The following is a 17,994-nucleotide window of genomic DNA, read 5'->3' on the forward strand; positions in this document are numbered from 1 at the left end:
AATACTATGTTTGTCCTTCAAAATAAAACAAAGGTCTCCGGGTTTTGAAGAAAGCAGCAAAAATACTATATCCACACATTCTAGCAGAAAGAAGAAACTATTTGGCATTGAAAAGAATATGTATCGAAGCAACTGCTAATTTATTTTTGGTAAATAGTCTATATGTTAATTAGTTGTTGAAATTACATACAATTTTTAACTCTGGCTTTATCCAACAGCTAGATTTTTGGTTTTCAAAGATGTGCACATTTAGACATACATTTTTAAGATATTAACCAAATTTGTACATTAAAAAAAATTGTTTTAGTAATCAACTGGCAAATGGTCTATTTAAATATTAATTTGCAGGTAGGAAAGTCTCGCCTATAAAATAATAACCTAACCCGCTTTATTTACTTTTACCTTTTCTTATATTGCGCTGTGTTTGAGGAGCCCAAGACTTAAACCTGCAGTGTGTAGAATTTTGGGTTTTATTTCCTAGCAGATTTTGTACAAAGTAATTATAATATCCATAAGTACATTTAATTTAGTGCATAATAGCTGGACATTTTTTATTTTTTTTCCCTTAAAAAGGGTCTCATATATGTCCATATTTCTGCATATTTTGGACCAAGACCTAGTGCCGCCATCTTGAAAGTGTCATAGTTGGAATGTCATCAGGTGCATTGTTTAACATTCAGAATTGTTCTTGTCCTTGAAGGCCACTGTAGCTTCTGTTATTATTCTAAACAAGGGTTGGGGTTACCCAGGGAGCGTTGCATTCTAGAACTTTGTAGCACTTTCTTGATGATGTCATATTACACACTGCACCTTTAATCATTTAATTGTTGTGCATATGACAATAAAACCATCTTGAATATTTTATTTTGTATTAAATGACCGGAAGTATATTGTCGTGCCAACGCTAGTCCAACTTTAGCTTAACGGTTCAGCGCTCGGGCCCAGTCAAAACAATGCATCTTAAAGCTCGCTACAAACAGCCAACACATAACTAACTTATTCCTTTACTTCACAGTTAAATCATAGTTTAGGATTTTATATCGAAACGGTTCAATCTTGTCGTGTTGTTTTGCTTTGGAGCTGTGACGGTTGGAAAATCAGTTGGTTGAAATCAGTTGGGGAAATGGAGTCGTCGGTTATTAGGATACACGAGAACCACACAGTCTTTGACGAAAACACCAAAAAGGGTTTAAAATAAGCGAATTTACGGTCAAATAAAGCGACTTAAAGGAGAAAAAGCTTGTGAAATAGCGTCGTGTTTGGTCGGCTCGTGAAATGGTGGAGTAGGCGGGGGTCCACTTCACCGTTGTTGGAGTGAAGCTACCACCTGGGCGTCTCGGAGCTACTCAAGCCGAGAATCAGTGCTCTCTGGCCGGGTTGGAGATCTAGCCATGGCACAGGGGTCTCTGGTGGCGGCCTGTCGGAGCCTGGCCCTGTCTACATGGCTACTGTCCTTCTGCTTCGTCCATCTCCTGTGTTTGGACTTCACCGTGGCCGAAAGAGAGGAGTGGTACACGGCCTTCGTCAACATCACGTACGTGGACCCAAATACATCCGAGACCCACACGGAGAAAACTGAATGCGGTCGTTATGGGGAAAACTCGCCCAAAAGAGACGCGAAGGGGCTGGTTGTTTTGCCCGTTGGAGGACTGCTGGATAGGCAGGCCTGCGATCCAAATACACGGTTCATGGTCCCTACACAGGTATATATATATGTATATTTATATGTTTTGTATGTTATTTTAAAGATGCACTGTGTAGTTTCAGAGGAAGGGGCTTTGTTTACATTCACAGAGCCTGCAGTTAGTTTGCTAAGCATATTTTCTCTACATGTAATTCTTAGTAGCCTATTGAATATTCTATCATCATGCATCAAATTATTTTATTTGAGGAACCTGGAACCATAACGTAAGAGTAGAATGTGTTTGTAAACCAAACTGTGGGCCCTGCTGCTGTAAACAATAACAACAGTGAAACAGTAACTTTTCAGGAAGCTTTCTAACTTCAAACAGTGTTCCAGGGATCACATTTTCCCTGTGAGGAAAGTTTGTTTATTCAGTTATGAGAATAAACCTTAGAAAATGTTCACTTCTCTGACACACACAGCTTTTATGCAATAATAAGCATTTGCATTATTATTTTTTTAACACATTTTACATTTTCTTTTTTATTCTGTTGTATTCTAATTAGAGCTGCAACGATTAATCGAATAATCGATTATTGCCAACTATTTTGATAATCGATTAATCGTTTAGAGTAAGTTTGTAATAAAAATTGTCCAAATTTTCTGATTTCAGCTTCTCAAATGTGAATATTTTCTGGTTTCTTTAATCCTATTATGACAGTAAACTGAAATATCTGTGTGTTTTGGACATAACAATACATATGAGGACGTCAACATCGGCTTTGGAAAATTTATCTAAATGTTTCACCATTTTCTGACATTTTACGGACCAAAACACTGATCGATTAATAATCGATTAATCGAGAAAATAATCGACAGATTAATCGATTATTAAAATAATCGTTAGTTGCAGCCCTAATTCTAATATTCAAATGTTATTGGGTGTGGTTTTCATATACGCTTGTACATATTTCAACCACACCCAACCACACATATACAATTACAGTACTCACTTAAATCACTTAATCACTATGTTTATTATATTGTTTGTATGTAATTATGTGAAATGTAAACCTAATCTAAACCCCCCCTCCCCCTCGCCCCCAGGCAGCTGCGTGGATCGCTCTGATCGCCAGGGGAAACTGCACGTGTAAAGATAAGATCCGTCACGCCGCGGCTCACAACGCGTCCGCCGTCGTCATCTTCAACGTGGGCTCAGCCAACGCCAACGACACCATCACCATGCCACACCCAGGTAGGGACTGGTAGGACTATTACACATGGGGTTAATACACAGCCTAGGCTCTGTAAACTGGTATGTACTGGTAGGACTATTACACATGGGGTTAATACACAGCCTAGGCTCTGTAAACTGGTAGGGACTGCTAGGACTATTACACATGGGGTTAATACACAGCCTAGGCTCTGTAAACTGGTACGTACTGCTAGGACTATTACACATGGGGTTAATACACAGCCTAGGCTCTGTAAACTGGTATGTACTGGTAGGACTATTACACATGGGGTTAATACACAGCCTAGGCTCTGTAAACAGGTATGTACTGGTAGGACTATTAGACATGGGGTTAATACACAGCCTAGGCTCTGTAAACGGGTATGGTGCCACATCCAGGTACTTGTTATTACACATATTCAGTTACATTTTATTAGCCTATTTCTTTTGATATTTTTTGGGGCATTTTTATGCTTTATTGATAGTGTAGAGACAGAGGTGAAATGGGGCAGAGAGGGGAGTGACATGCAGAGAACGACCGCGGGCTGGAATCAAACCCGGGTCTGCTGCTGGGCCCGGCCCAGGAGGGGGGGGGACGCCTTGGCATTTTTTTTAGCTTTTTATTAGACAGTGTGTAGAGAGTAGAGACGGAGATGAAATGTGTCAGAGATGGGAATGACATGCAGAGAACGACCCGGGATATCACTTGTTGATTAAAATCAGTGAATATCTCCTCGTGATCTGCTACCTGTCTGTACTGTGTGTGTGATCCACTACCTGTCTGTACTGTGTGTGTGATCCGCTACCTGTCTGTACTGTGTGTGTATCTCCTCGTGATCTGCTACCTGTCTGTACTGTGTGTGTATCTCCTCGTGATCCGCTACCTGTCTGTACTGTGTGTGTGATCCGCTACCTGTCTGTACTGTGTGTGTGATCCGCTACCTGTCTGTACTGTGTGTGTGTTCCACTACCTGTCTGTACTGTGTGTGTGATCCGCTACCTGTCTGTACTGTGTGTGTGATCCACTACCTGTCTGTACTGTGTGTGTGATCCACTACCTGTCTGTACTGTGTGTGTGATCCGCTACCTGTCTGTACTGTGTGTGTGATCCACTACCTGTCTGTACTGTGTGTGCGCTGAAAGAGAATCCAGTGTTAATACACAGCCTAGGCTCTGTAAACTGGTCCCAATGTAGCTGCAACATACCAGTTTAAACATCTCATCCGGTCTACATGTCATTCCTGACAACACACACACACACACACACACACACACACACACACACACACACACACACACACACACACACCCCTCTGCAGAGCTGATCGAGTTGTGTTCAAACTTGTCTTTGTGAAATGTTGCAGCTGTTGGAGTTTGGCTGCGTCTGCTTGAGAACATTCTTTGACCTCAATGTCATAATGGAACTTTTTAAATACTTTACTTCTGGATTTTAAGAACACACACACACACACACACACACACACACACACACACACACACACACACACACACACACACACACACACACACACACACACAGTGAGCACAAACAAGACAAAACAAAATGAACAACTAACATGGCGTACTCTACTTAACAGGTTTCTAAGGACATTGTTTAAACTAAATGTAAATGTTAAGCAGAAAAATAAAAAGTCAACGAGGTGTCATGTAGGTCCCTTCAGTGCTGTTATATAGTCCAGGAAAGGCTGACATATCTGTTTAAACTTCTCTGCTTTCCCTGAAATCTCATAGCGGATTTTCTCCATATATAGAGCGCTAGAGAACTCCATGAGCCACATATCGAAGCAGGGGGGCTATCTCCTTATTCTGGAAAACACAGAATTTGATATGATTACGTTAAGTTAAGTTATCTCAACAAAAGATAATTAGTTGGCTCAAATATGGACAGTTTTTTCCTACAAAAGTAACAGAGTTTTTTAGCCTCAAATCTAGTGAAGTTTCCAAATTCGTTATGAGATTTCAGGGAAAGCAGAGAAGTTTAAACAGATATGTCAGCCTTTCCTGGACTATATAACAGTACTGAAGGGACCTACATGACACCTCGTTGACTTTTTATTTTCATCTTAACATTTACCTTTATATTAGTTTAAACAATGTCCATAGAAACCTGTGAAGTAGAGTACGCCATGTTAGTTGTTCATATAAGTTCCACAGTTTACAGAGCCTAGGCTGTGTATTAACACTGGATTTGGTTGAAATGTGATCATTAAAAGAAACATACCGATTTACAGAGCCTAGGCCATCACGTATTAACACTAGATTTGTTAAATTGTATTTCTTCAGGTACGGGTCCCACAGTTTACAGAGCCTAGGCTGTCTTGTATAAACACCAGATTTGGTTATAAACACCTTGTACATTCCCCTCAGGTACGGGTCCCATATTAGATAGCAACATACCAGTTTACAGAGCCTAGGCTACGTATAAACACTGGATTGGTTGAATTGTGATTTTTATTAAAGACAATGAGGCAGTAGGATATAAATACACAAACAGGTATAGTAGAAGGCATTTTAAGTTTTTCCAAATTATTATGGCTTCCTAACCCCTCCGACCCCCACCCCCTTCCCCTTACAGGCTTCCTCAACAAAACAAAAACAAAAAAGACATAAGAGCAGATAGGACAAGGACAGGATAAAACAGAAGATACACAAACAAGAATTGTGATTATTTAAAGCAACATACTAGTTTACAGAGCCTAGGCCATCACATATTAACACTGTATTTGGTTATAAACAGGTACGGGTCCCACAGTTTACAGAGCCTAGGCCACCATGCATTAACAGTGTATTTTGGTTATAAACCCCCCCCAGGTACGGGCGAGGTTGTGGCGATCATGATTCCGGAGCCCAAAGGTCGCGAGGTCGTGTCGCTGCTGGAGAAGAACGTGACGGTAACCATGACGATCACCATAGGAACGCGGAACCTGCAGAAGTACGTGAGCAGAACCTCCGTGGTGTTCGTGTCCATCTCCTTCATCGTCCTCATGATCATCTCTCTGGCCTGGCTGGTGTTCTACTACATACAACGCTTCAGATACGCCAACGCACGGGACCGCAACCAGGTAAATAACTAGATAAAAACGCCACTCACACACATAGATATATAGAGAGACAGACAGGGAGAGGGTGAGGGAGGGAGGGAGGGAGAGGGTGAGGGAGGGAGGGAGAGGGTGAGGGAGGGAGGGAGAGAGACAGGGAGGGAGGGAGAGAGACAGGGAGGGAGAGAGAGAGACTATGATCATCTCCCTCGCCTGGCTCGTCTTCTACTACATACAGAGGTTCAGAGAGAAACGCTTTGAGACAGATGTGCACATTTATTTATCGCAAGTCGCGGCCATTCGTGCAGTTATGACCACGCACAAGCACACATTGCGCTTGCTGGTACATTAATTGTGCAGCACTAAAAATGTGTGTGTGTGTGTGTGTTATTGAAATGTCTTTTTGTGATCTCAAAGTAATGTTAAAAATGTGTTTGAACCTTATTTGAACCCATTCTAAATCCTTCCGTTACTTCCTCTTCTGTGCCCTCCCAGCGTCGTCTGGGCGATGCGGCGAAGAAGGCCATCAGTAAGCTGCAGGTGAGGAGCATCAGGAAAGGAGACGCAGAGACGGAGTGTGACTTTGATAACTGCGCCGTCTGCATCGAGGGGTACAAGCCCAACGACGTGGTGCGCATTCTGCCATGCAGGTTAGTGCCCTGTCTGTGTGTCTGTCTGTCTGTGTGTCTGTCTGTCTGTGTGTCTGTCTGTCTGTCTGTGTGTCTGTCTGTCTGTCTGTCTGTGTGTCTGTCTGTCTGTCTGTCTGTCTGTCTGTCTGTCTGTCTGTCTGTGTGTGTGTGTGTGTGTCTGTGTCCGTCTGTGTGTGTGTCTGTCTGTGTCCGTCTGTCTTTGTGTCTGTCCGTCTCGCTCTATCTCTGTCTATCTATCTATCTATCTATCTATCTATCTATCTATCTATCTATCTATCTATCTATCTATCTATCTATCTATCTATCTATCTATCTATCTATCTATCTATCTATCTGTCTGTCTGTCTGTCTGTCTGTCTGTCTGTCTGTCTGTCTGTCTGTCTGTCTGTCTGTCTGTCTGTCTGTCTGTCTGTCTGTCTGTCTGTCTGTCTGTCTGTCTATCTATCTATCTATCTATCTATCTATCTATCTATCTATCTATCTATCTATCTATCTATCTATCTGTCTGTCTGTCTGTCTGTCTGTCTGTCTGTCTGTCTGTCTGTCTGTCTGTCTGTCTGTCTGTCTGTCTGTCTGTCTGTCTGTCTGTCTGTCTGTCTGTCTGTCTGTCTGTCTGTCTGTCTGTCTGTCTGTCTGTCTGTCTGTCTGTCTGTCTGTCTGTCTGTCTGTCTGTCTGTCTGTCTGTCTGTCTGTCTGTCTGTCTGTCGAATGAATTTTGGATACAGCCTTTTTTTCATTTTAGAAATCATAAAACTCTACTAATACCTTTCAATTACTAGTATGAAATAAGAAATGTTATGGAGGAGAAATGGACAAACATGTTTTGCCGCGTTGTCTCACCCTTAATATGATGGTTTGATTACAAAAAAATTTAATAAATACTACAAAAGCTGACATTTTCTGGTCAAAATATGTGTTGAAAGAAGTCATTTATACACTACCTGCGTTCCAAATCACATACTCTTTCTTTTTACTACACTACATACTAAAGTACGGAAGAGTTTTAGTCTTTTTACTACACTACATACTAAAGTACGGAAGAGTTTTAGTCTTTTTACTACACTACATACTAAAGTACGGAAGAGTTTTAGTCTTTTTACTACACTACATACTAAAGTACAGAAGTGTTTTAGTCTTTTTACTACACTACATACTAAAGTACAGAAGAGTTTTAGTCTTTTTACTACACTACATACTAAAGTACGGAAGAGTTTTAGTCTTTTTACTACACTACATACTAAAGTACGGAAGAGTTTTAGTCTTTTTACTACACTACATACTAAAGTACAGAAGTGTTTTAGTCTTTTTACTACACTACATACTAAAGTACAGAAGAGTTTTAGTCTTTTTACTACACTACATACTAAAGTACGGAAGAGTTTTAGTCTTTTTACTACACTACATACTAAAGTACAGAAGTGTTTTAGTCTTTTTACTACACTACATACTAAAGTACAGAAGTGTTTTAGTCTTTTTACTACACTACATACTAAAGTACAGAAGAGTTTTAGTCTTTTTACTACACTACATACTAAAGTACGGAAGAGTTTTAGGGCCACAGGAGAGAAAACAAAATCACATCACAAGAAATGTCAAGAATAAAGACGAATACTCCATTCAAATTGGAGTTAGTGGGGCATCTAGATATTTTCAGCATGCTACAATTGACTTGCATGTATTGGGACATCCTAAATCTTTTTTTCTGGCGTACTAGATAGTAGGGAAGTATGGGGATTGGAACGCAGGGAGTGTTTTCAATGTGACTACAGGGCATATCTCTTTCTCTCCCACTCCAGCCTGGCTGTGTTTTGTAACAACATGTTTATATGTTTATCTGGATTCTCTGTCTCTGTCCTTGTGAAACTCTAACTGAATCAGAACCATGTGAGGGGCTGGGTTCATGTGTGAGGGGCTGGGTTCTCCTGCAGGGATTCCAGAACGATGACTGGATTAAAGTGGCTCCATTTTTTTTAGTGTTTAAGATTGATTATTTTTTGGCATTTTTGCTTCTTATTAGACAGTGTGGAGAGACAGAGATGAAATGTGTCAGAGAGGGGGAATGACATGCAGAGAACGACCCGGGCTGGATTCTAACCCGGGTCTGCTGTGAAGAGGACAGACAGGCAGACAGACAGACAGACAGAGAGGGGAATGACATGCAGAGAACGACTCGGGCTGGATTCTAACCCGGGTCTGCTGTGAAGAGGACAGACAGGCAGGCAGACAGACAGACAGACAGAGAGGGGAATGACATGCAGAGAACGACCCGGGCTGGATTCTAACCCGGGTCTGCTGTGAAGAGGACAGACAGGCAGGCAGACAGACAGACAGACAGAGAGGGGAATGACATACAGAGAACGACCCGGGCTGGATTCTAACCCGGGTCTGCTGTAATTCTCCTGCAGGGATTTCAGAATGATGACTGTATCAAAGTGAATCTGGAGAACGCTTGTTGTCAAAATCACTTTTTTGTCATAATCAGTGAATTTCTCCTCATGATCCGCTACCTGTCTGTACTGTGTGTGAGCTGAACAAATCCAGTTTTAATACACAGCCTAGGCTCTGTAAACGGGCATTTTGCTAGCTACGTTGGGCCCCCTTTGCTTACATGCCATTTGTTTACAGAGCCTAGGCTGTGTATTAATATCAGATTTCTTTCAGCGCACACTCAGACAGGTAGTGGATCATGAGGAGATATTCACTGATTTTGACAACAAGCGTTCTCCAGAATCACTGACTCCACCTTTAAAGTGACTCCATTGTGTTTCTTCTGTTTCTCAGACACTTGTTCCATAAGAGTTGTGTTGACCCGTGGTTACTGGACCACCGCACCTGTCCCATGTGTAAGATGAACATCCTCAAAGCCCTGGGCATCGCCGTGAGTCTTACACACGCGCACACACACACACACACACTCTCTCACACACACACGCACACACACACACACAAGGACACACACACACACACACACACAAGGACACACACACACACACACACACACACACACACGCACGCACGCACGCACGCACGCACACACATACACGCACACAGACAGCCGTGAGTCAAACTAAAACATTACACCTACACCACTCTACATTTATTTTTTTATTTTTAAAAATGTTCCTTTATTTATCTTAGATCAATTGAGGGGTGACCGTCATTTACAATGATGTTGAGTAATAATACAACACACACACAAAACACACACACACACACACAAACACACACACACACACAAACACAAAACACAATGCAAATATACAACAAGCTGACGAAGAGACAAGAACTATTAAAACATTCAGATCAAAATGAGTGAAGCAGAACAAACATAGTAGAAGCAGGTACACACACACACACACACACACACACACACACACACACACTGAAACAAATCCATATAAAATCCATAGTTACATTTTCAAGTAACCAGAATAATTACAATACCAACAATTGGTCTTTTTCTATAACATCACAGTAAACTTTACACAAGAAAACCGACTATTTGTACCATCATGGTTAAACACACACCCGCATGTTAGAAAAATTCACAATCTGCCCCAAAATTATTTTTACTTTTTTAGTAAAATTTCTGAGCTAAAAGGTACATTTCTTGATTATCTGTGTTGTTTAAGCAATAGCTCACGACAGACATTCCTTGCCCATGTGTTTTGTTTGTATGTATATCATATTCAAAAGCCAAATTATTATGTTTATTTTCCATCCATGACCAAACTGATTTCGCTTTTGAGGGCAAGTAGGCCAGGGGTTATTGTTAAAACAGGTGCCTTTTTGAGAAATGTTTTGCCATTGTTTAAATGATGTTTTTGTTTTGTTTTTCCTTGCCGTGCACCATTGTTTAGTTTTGTAATGATTTCAGTTGAATTGTGTGCTCCATGCCATGTGCTATGGCCGTGAGCCGTAATAAATAAATGAAATGAAAAATATCAAAAGCACCATAGAAGAAAAAAAAATATTAAGAAAAATGTTGTATGGTGTCAAACATTGAATACATCTTTCTCCCTCCATCCCTCCAGATGAATGCCGACTTTTCTATTCAATATGGCCTATTCCATCCTTAAAAAATTCGCTTTTTAAATCGCTTTTTACTGTATATGTTGTTGTTTGATTGGGTTAGGGTTACAAATAAACAAATAGAGTTGCCCTGCCTTGCCTATCCATCTGTGTTGTGCGGTGTTAAACATTAAACCCCTGTCCCTATCTCTCCAGCTGAATGCAGACTGCCTGGATGACTTGACCATGGACTATGACATTGGCCTGGGCGGGGTGGGTGTTGGTGGGGTCGGGGTGGGCGGCGTAGGGGCCCTGGCTCTGGAGGCCGTGGTGTCCGGAGCCTCCAGCGAGGGGGCTCTCAGCGAGTCGGGAGGCCCAGATGTGGTGCTCGATCCTGGGGTGAGACGGGTCGGACTGCCCCAAGACTACCAGGACCCGGACACTCTGAGAGACAGTCCACTCACCGCCACCACAGACACACACACAGGTGGGTTGGAGACACACACACACACACACACACACACACACACACACACACACACACACACACACACACACACACACACACACACACACACACACACACACACACACACACACACACACACACACCTAACCCCTAACCCCAACCCTTACACTAATCCTAACATAAACCTAATTCATACCTGAACCTTAAAACATATTCTTAACCCTCAACCAGCCCTTAATGGCTTCTATATACTTCAATGTAAACGGTCCGACGAACCTCGCATACACAATCGACGGTTAAGTAGACAGTATGTAGTATATACATGTTGAGTATGTAGGAGGGAGGACGTTAGTAGGGCTTTTAGTATGTAGTATATACATGTTGAGTATGTAGGAGGGAGGACGTTAGTAGGCTTTTAGAACACAGCCATTGATAAAAATCTTTCCAATCTCTGCATGTCATTCCCCTCTCTGACCCATTCCATCTCTGTCTCTACACACTGGCAATAAAACATGGAAAATTACCCAAAAGCGAATAAAAAAGTGAATGAATTATTTTCATTGATAAATCTCTTTGTTATCTTCCAGGTGAGCTGCAGCCAATGGCGAGCAGCTCCTCGGTGGCCTCCCTGGTCATCACCGTGGAAACGGGCCTGTCAGACGAAGAGGGTTCCATGTTGGATCAGACTCAAGTAGACAAATCCTGAGAGGAGGAACACACACACACACACACACACTGCAGACAAACACACACTGCAGACAAACACACACACACACACAAACACACATACACACTGCAGACACACACACACACACTGAAACAAGCACTCACACACACACACACACACACACACACTGCAGACAAACACACACACTGAAACAAGCAAGAACACACACTGACACTCACAGAGACACACACACAGACACAGAGAGACATACGTGCACACACACACACACACACACACACACACACACACACACACACACACACACACACACACACACACACACTAGGGCCAAAAGACACTCACTTCAGGTTCAGAAGATTTGTAACTTACTTTTTGTGAAGACTTTTTGGACGTCACGGAAACCAGATCTGAATCAAGAAAAACTTAAATCCTCTCAACACATAATTCTTCTTTTAAACCGGTTCCAATGTCACCAATATGTTTTTTCGTTTTGGATTTTGTCCGATACTAAAACTACAAGAAAACGTAGTTGAAAGTGTTCTGGTCCCCACGGTGGACTCAAGAAAGACCTCAGTTAGGAAAAACGAGTGTAAGGTTACTGTGTTGGGTTTTTACCTGGATTTACGGACCTAAATCGGCTTTGTTTTTTAAGTTTTTTTTCAACACCGATCGGACCCACGACCACACGCTTACTCTCGTGTGTCCCCCTTGGTCCTACCCTACTCGGTTCTTCCAAAACGTGGATATAACTACCCTTTCTTCTGTCTTAAATGGACCCAAATTTGCTTCCATTTTTAGGCGGAAATACACCCAAAAGTTCGGATGTACGCGGAGCTACATCGGAACTTAATTCTTGGTCCTACACATCTGTCGAAAAACTTAAACGGTGAGAAAACCTACGAAATATAAAATCCAGTCCTTCATTTCAACCGTTGTGGACCTTTTGTGGAACTATTATTGTCCCAACTTGTAGTCCAACTGAGTCACATTCATACTCAGAAAACTACAAAGATGGCACCGGTACTCAGCAGAGTGATACAGGGTCGAAAAACGTTGGACGAATCGGCTGGTAAAAGACAATTTAAATTTCAGCCTCTTGGGAAGGATGCTGAATCTTAATGGACGCATGAGAACTCCCCAAACACGAGGGTATTTGTTCAGGACGCACCTGTATATTTCTATTTCTTCTCTATGGAGTGCTTTTGGACCGTCGTGGAATATTTGTGTTTTTCAAGGTAAAAAAAAAATTGAAAAAAAAAAAAAAAAAAAAAATCGAATGGACAAATTTATTTATTTTTTTTCTTCAGGTCTGCTTCCCTTTCTTTCTCGTCCTTGTCCAGAAGACTCAAATCTCTGGTTTTAATTTTGATATTTTTTTTGGCCTTTTGACTGACTTTTATTTTGGAAGGAGAGACTCTTAATTTGAAAGGACACAGCAGAAAATTTAATTTCTTAGGGGAATTTTTTTATTTTATTTTTCGCTCGAACGGTGGATTCGTCCCGGCAGTATTAACAGTCTTCACTACAGTATTCAACAGCAACTTTCACAGTATTTTTTCTTTTTTTTTTTTTTCTCGTTTTTTTGCCTGTGTGTGTGTGTGTGTGTGTGTGTGTGTGTAACTCATTGCCACGTTATTGGATGCTTTCTGTGGTTCCAGACAGGGTTCCTACTACGTCCAAGGACTGAAATATACACATTAAGAAAGGTTGATGACATGTAGAATTTCACTACAACACATAATGCAAACGGTTTGACTGTAAAGCACAGATTGGATTTAGTAAAATATGTTTAAAAAATAGTGACGAATTTTAGCATTTTTTTTTGGTCCTAAACTTTCATATAAAATGGAAATTCCAAGAAGATAGAGGGGAGTTTTCAGCCGTATCACCACCCTTTCTTCTCTTAAAATAGTTCCTTTTATTTATACAGTTTAAACCTATCCATATCCCTGGGCAGACACTGCATGGTATATTATTGATTTTGGCCTGTGATTTTTTTTTTATGCGAAACATTTTATGCGACAAATAGCACACACTGATCGTAATAAAGTTAATTTCGATAACCATGTCCTCATTACGAGCTAGGTTTTGACTCAGATTTGGCGCAAACAAAAATGAATGACAGAAATTCAAGAAAATTGGCAAATGAAAAAAGCTAAATAATAAAAATCCATCTCGTTAAATGTTCAGGTGATAACAGAATCCTTGCAGCGATTCAGTCCGATTAGTTCTAAAAACTATTTCAGTTAAACTCAGAGTCTGCCTGGTATTATGGTAGAGAATCGAAAGACTATCCTCATAAGGTTTCCATGTGGCTATCTATCTCTCCTCACGTTCTGTAAACATTCAAAACGCTTCGTCCGTTGGAACCCTGTCGCTAGTGTTGCCTTGTTCGTTGTAATGTTTTTCCTGTCCGTCCATTTTGTTTACCTCCTCTCAGACACACACACACACACACACACACGCACACACACACACGCACACTGACACACACACACACACACACAGAACCCTGTCGATAGTGTTGCCTTGTTCGTCCATTTGTCCGTTTGCCTGACAACACGTGTCCGTAACCATGGCTACGTTCTGCCTTTTTTAAACAAATACATATTTAACCTTTTGACCCTGACAATCAAAGAACGGATCGTTTACTTTTTGCTAGTCGAGGGATCTTTTTCTCTGAGCGAAAAACCTAAGAAGCGTTTATCAAAATAAACAAAAGCACGGTCTGAAAGTGTAAGCTGCCATCCATCCGTCTCGTTTATACACAGTAGCCTAGTTCATAGCCTCTGTAAACCTGGTCTGCAATATACAGCTCTCTGGAAAAAATTAAGAGACCACTCCAAATGTTCAGTGTCTCTTGTTTGACTCTTTATAGGCATATGTTTGAGTAGAATGAACATTTTGGTTTTATTCTATTAACTACTGACAACATTTCTACCAAATTCCAATACATTTTTTTGTCCATTAAGAGCATTTCAATAAGTAATGTAGAGATGAAGATTGAAGAAAAATCCAGACTGGTCTCTTAATTTTTTCCAGAGCTGAATATTAAAAAAAAAGTTTAAAAAGTTAAGATTTAAGAATTCCTTCCCTGATTTTAAGTGAGTATCCTCAAGCTCCAAGCCGACAATGTAAATATTAAAATTGTAAATTCCACACGCTCCCCCGATAGTGTGCGGACCGCGAACTCCCGAAAACTAACGAGAAAGAAAAAGAGATTGTCGTCTATTTTGCTACCAGAGGTGACGTTTATTTTTGTAATGAGAGACACACAGATGCAACGACTAAACTTCCCTTCCCGTTGCCTGGGCGATTCCCGATAAGATTGCGTATGAAACAGGCAAGTTTAAAGGTGCTCCGAGGAACTTTCTAGTTTCTGTTAATTCTAGCGCCCCCCTTTGGAGGAAAAGCGGTAGTGTTTTTACCACGCCAGCTGTTGTTCCTGGGTGAGCATATACCCATGACAAAGGCATTAAGAAAAACTATGTATAAATAGTACTCTTTTTGCACTGATGGTCTCGTTTTGCTGTTACATGTCATTTATGATCATCAGAGGAGAAATTAGATGGTTTTCAGAAATATTTAAAAGTTCCTCGGAGCACCTTTTTAAGTGAATTATTTCTGTAATTGTACATACGAAGAGAAAAGGAAAGGAGTGTTGATATGAATCCGATGTCCGTAAAACATTCAGGGTTTGATTGTCGATGTGTAGGCTGTAAAACCAACTGTGTACTGTCTTAAAAACCTTTTTGTTAGCAATTTAAAATGGGAAAATTCGACCTGTAAAATTGCTGGAAATATCAGAATAGCATAAAAATCTGATTATTTGAATATTTAAATTGAATTTATGAGACAAATAAATACATTTTAGTGTGTTCTGATTGGTTCATGTAGTCATAAATCTAGCCCTTGTGAGACCAGCCATTACCTAGCAAGCTTATTCGTCGATACATGTTGATGTCGATGACTACATGAACCAATCAGGGGCTGCCTTCCACTAACAGACAGAAAGTAGGGGAGGGTCCGGTCTGACTGGAGGCTAGATTGATGACCACATGAACCAATCAGGGACTGCCTTCCACTAACAGACAGAAAGTGGGGAGGGTCCGGTCTAACTGGAGGCTAGATTGATGGCTACATGAACCAATCAGGGGCTGCCTTCCACTAACAGAGAAAGTGGGGAGGGTCCGGTCTGACCGGAGGCTAGATTGATTGACGACTATATAAACCAATCATTATCAGCAAGTTCAACTCGGTTTTTATGATGAAAAAATAAATTTTGGGTAAATTCAAATTGGCACCAACATCTAAAGGGTAAACTGCTGTACATGAGTTGGCCTTTTCCAGCCCTTACACATCCCTGAAAGACTTGATTTAAAATGTACGTTTTGTTCATAAATATTTTTGCTTCCCGGATTTGAACCTATCATGGCAAAGGACCAGTTCCCTCTCAAGTTACCGAGTGAATAAAACAAAACAAAACTCTTCTAGTTAATTTAAACGCCAGTAAAATGGTGGCGAGTGTATTTGCTGTAATATATGAATGAAAAATGCATCTCTTTGCCTTGTGTCCTTTTTTTGGCCAATTTTTTTTTCAAGTGAATAATAATGTTTTAATTAAAGTCAACTTCCTTTGTGTTTTTAAGCTTTATTTGTCGATTCAGTGACTATCATGTTGTTTTTTTCACATTTGCACCGTTTCGTTTTAAGACTTATATTTTTAATTTTTTAAATATGGCGGCAGTTCTGTTGCCATGATAACAGTGAAATTGAAACAGAACTCAAACTGTCAATCAATTTTTTTTTCTCGTATTTGTTTTATAGACTGAGGCTGCGGTGGCATGTTGGTCCCTTTTTTAGTATCAATAAAGTTTTGAAATTAGCATCGGAAAAATTGTCAAATACTGAAAGATTATACGTCATTTATGGTCGGATTTTTGATTTTAAAGTATGTACTCCATAAAGGTGGAGTCAGTGATTCTTGAGAACTCTTGTGGGGAAAAAATTCAGTGCTAGTACAAATCCTAGGCTCTGTAAACTGGTGTGTAAACGAACAGGATATTTGAATAATAATCGTAAGCTTTGGCAAATTATGTAGTTAAGTAATTTTTCTCGCATTATTTTACTATTAAGTGAAACGGAAAACTTTTAGCGCCTGTACGAACATTTTTAAACTTTTAGCTAATTTTCTTTTTTTTTTTACGATTTTGTTTTGATATAATTGTTCAACTCTAAAATGTGATAATTTGGTTCTTAAACGAACTGGACACAAATGGGAAGAACTTATCCTTTACTGTGAATTTTATATTTCTGATTACAATCATTACAATATATTTTGTAAATTGCTGCCGAAATTATAGCTTCAAACAGTTTCAACGTGTCAAAAATGCTTAAAATGGTGGTGCTCCGGTGGTGTAGTGGATAGAGCGCGTACCATATTGGCTCCAGCCTTCGTTGCAGTGGTCGCGGGTTCAAATCTGACCCGTGGACCTTTACTGCAGGTCATCCCCCCCTCTCTCTCTCTCTCTCTCTCTCTCTGTCTGTCTCCCCATTTCAACTCTATCAAATCAAACTTGAAAAAATTCCAAAAAATAATCTTTAAAAAAATGCTTAAAATGGGACCTCCGTGTCACTGCCGGTAATGACGTCTTTTGATTGGTTCTCGGATGCTGTGTTTTGATTGGTTGGTCCGCCTCTCCTGTTGATGCACTTTAATTCAGTTTCTCTGGAAGGTTCTGGAAAAATCTTAATTTTGGTTAATATGTTTTCATACTTTTACTAACTAAGTCTATTCTGTTACAATTCTTCGGTATTTTATGTAATTTCTTTGCCAATTATTCATTTTCTGCTATTTTTCTTATGTCTTTTCCCATCTTCCCCTCAACATTTTTACTTTAGAAATGTATGGGATTGTTTTTGTTGATGGTGCTTAAAAAAAATCTAGAAAAAAGTTCTCTGGTACATCTTAAAAACTACAAATCGTACATATTTGTAGTCAAACTGCCATATATTCTGCCACGTATTGTCATTTGCGTTGTAGTTTTTTCGGAGATTTGACATTTTAATCGTCAAATTCTATGCGACGAAAGCAAGTGTTGCAAAGTAGCCTGAATATATAAAACCTGCATTTCATTTCATTTCGAGTTAAAGGTGCAGTCAGTGATTCTGGAGAACGCTTGTTGTCAAAATCACTTTTTGTCAAAATCAGTGATTATCTCCTCGCGATCCACTACCTGTCTGTACTGTGTGCCTCCCC

The 17,994-nt window shown here is 40.3% G+C and overlaps 1 protein-coding gene across 1 annotated transcript; it reads left to right on the forward strand.

The window, feature by feature from the left end:
• The first annotated feature begins 938 nt into the window (after positions 1-938).
• Positions 939-12,998, forward strand: rnf150b (ring finger protein 150b). Its single transcript, XM_080052331.1, has 7 exons — positions 939-1,703; positions 2,732-2,879; positions 5,691-5,941; positions 6,413-6,567; positions 9,349-9,445; positions 10,795-11,065; positions 11,635-12,998. Exons 1-7 carry the CDS (start codon positions 1,392-1,394, stop codon positions 11,751-11,753), a joined length of 1,353 nt encoding a protein of 450 aa, XP_079908457.1. The 5' UTR covers positions 939-1,391; the 3' UTR covers positions 11,754-12,998.
• The last annotated feature ends 4,996 nt before the right edge of the window (positions 12,999-17,994 follow it).

Source organism: Ammodytes marinus (assembly GCF_949987685.1).
Source record: "Ammodytes marinus genome assembly, chromosome: 23".
NCBI lineage: Eukaryota > Metazoa > Chordata > Actinopteri > Uranoscopiformes > Ammodytidae > Ammodytes > Ammodytes marinus.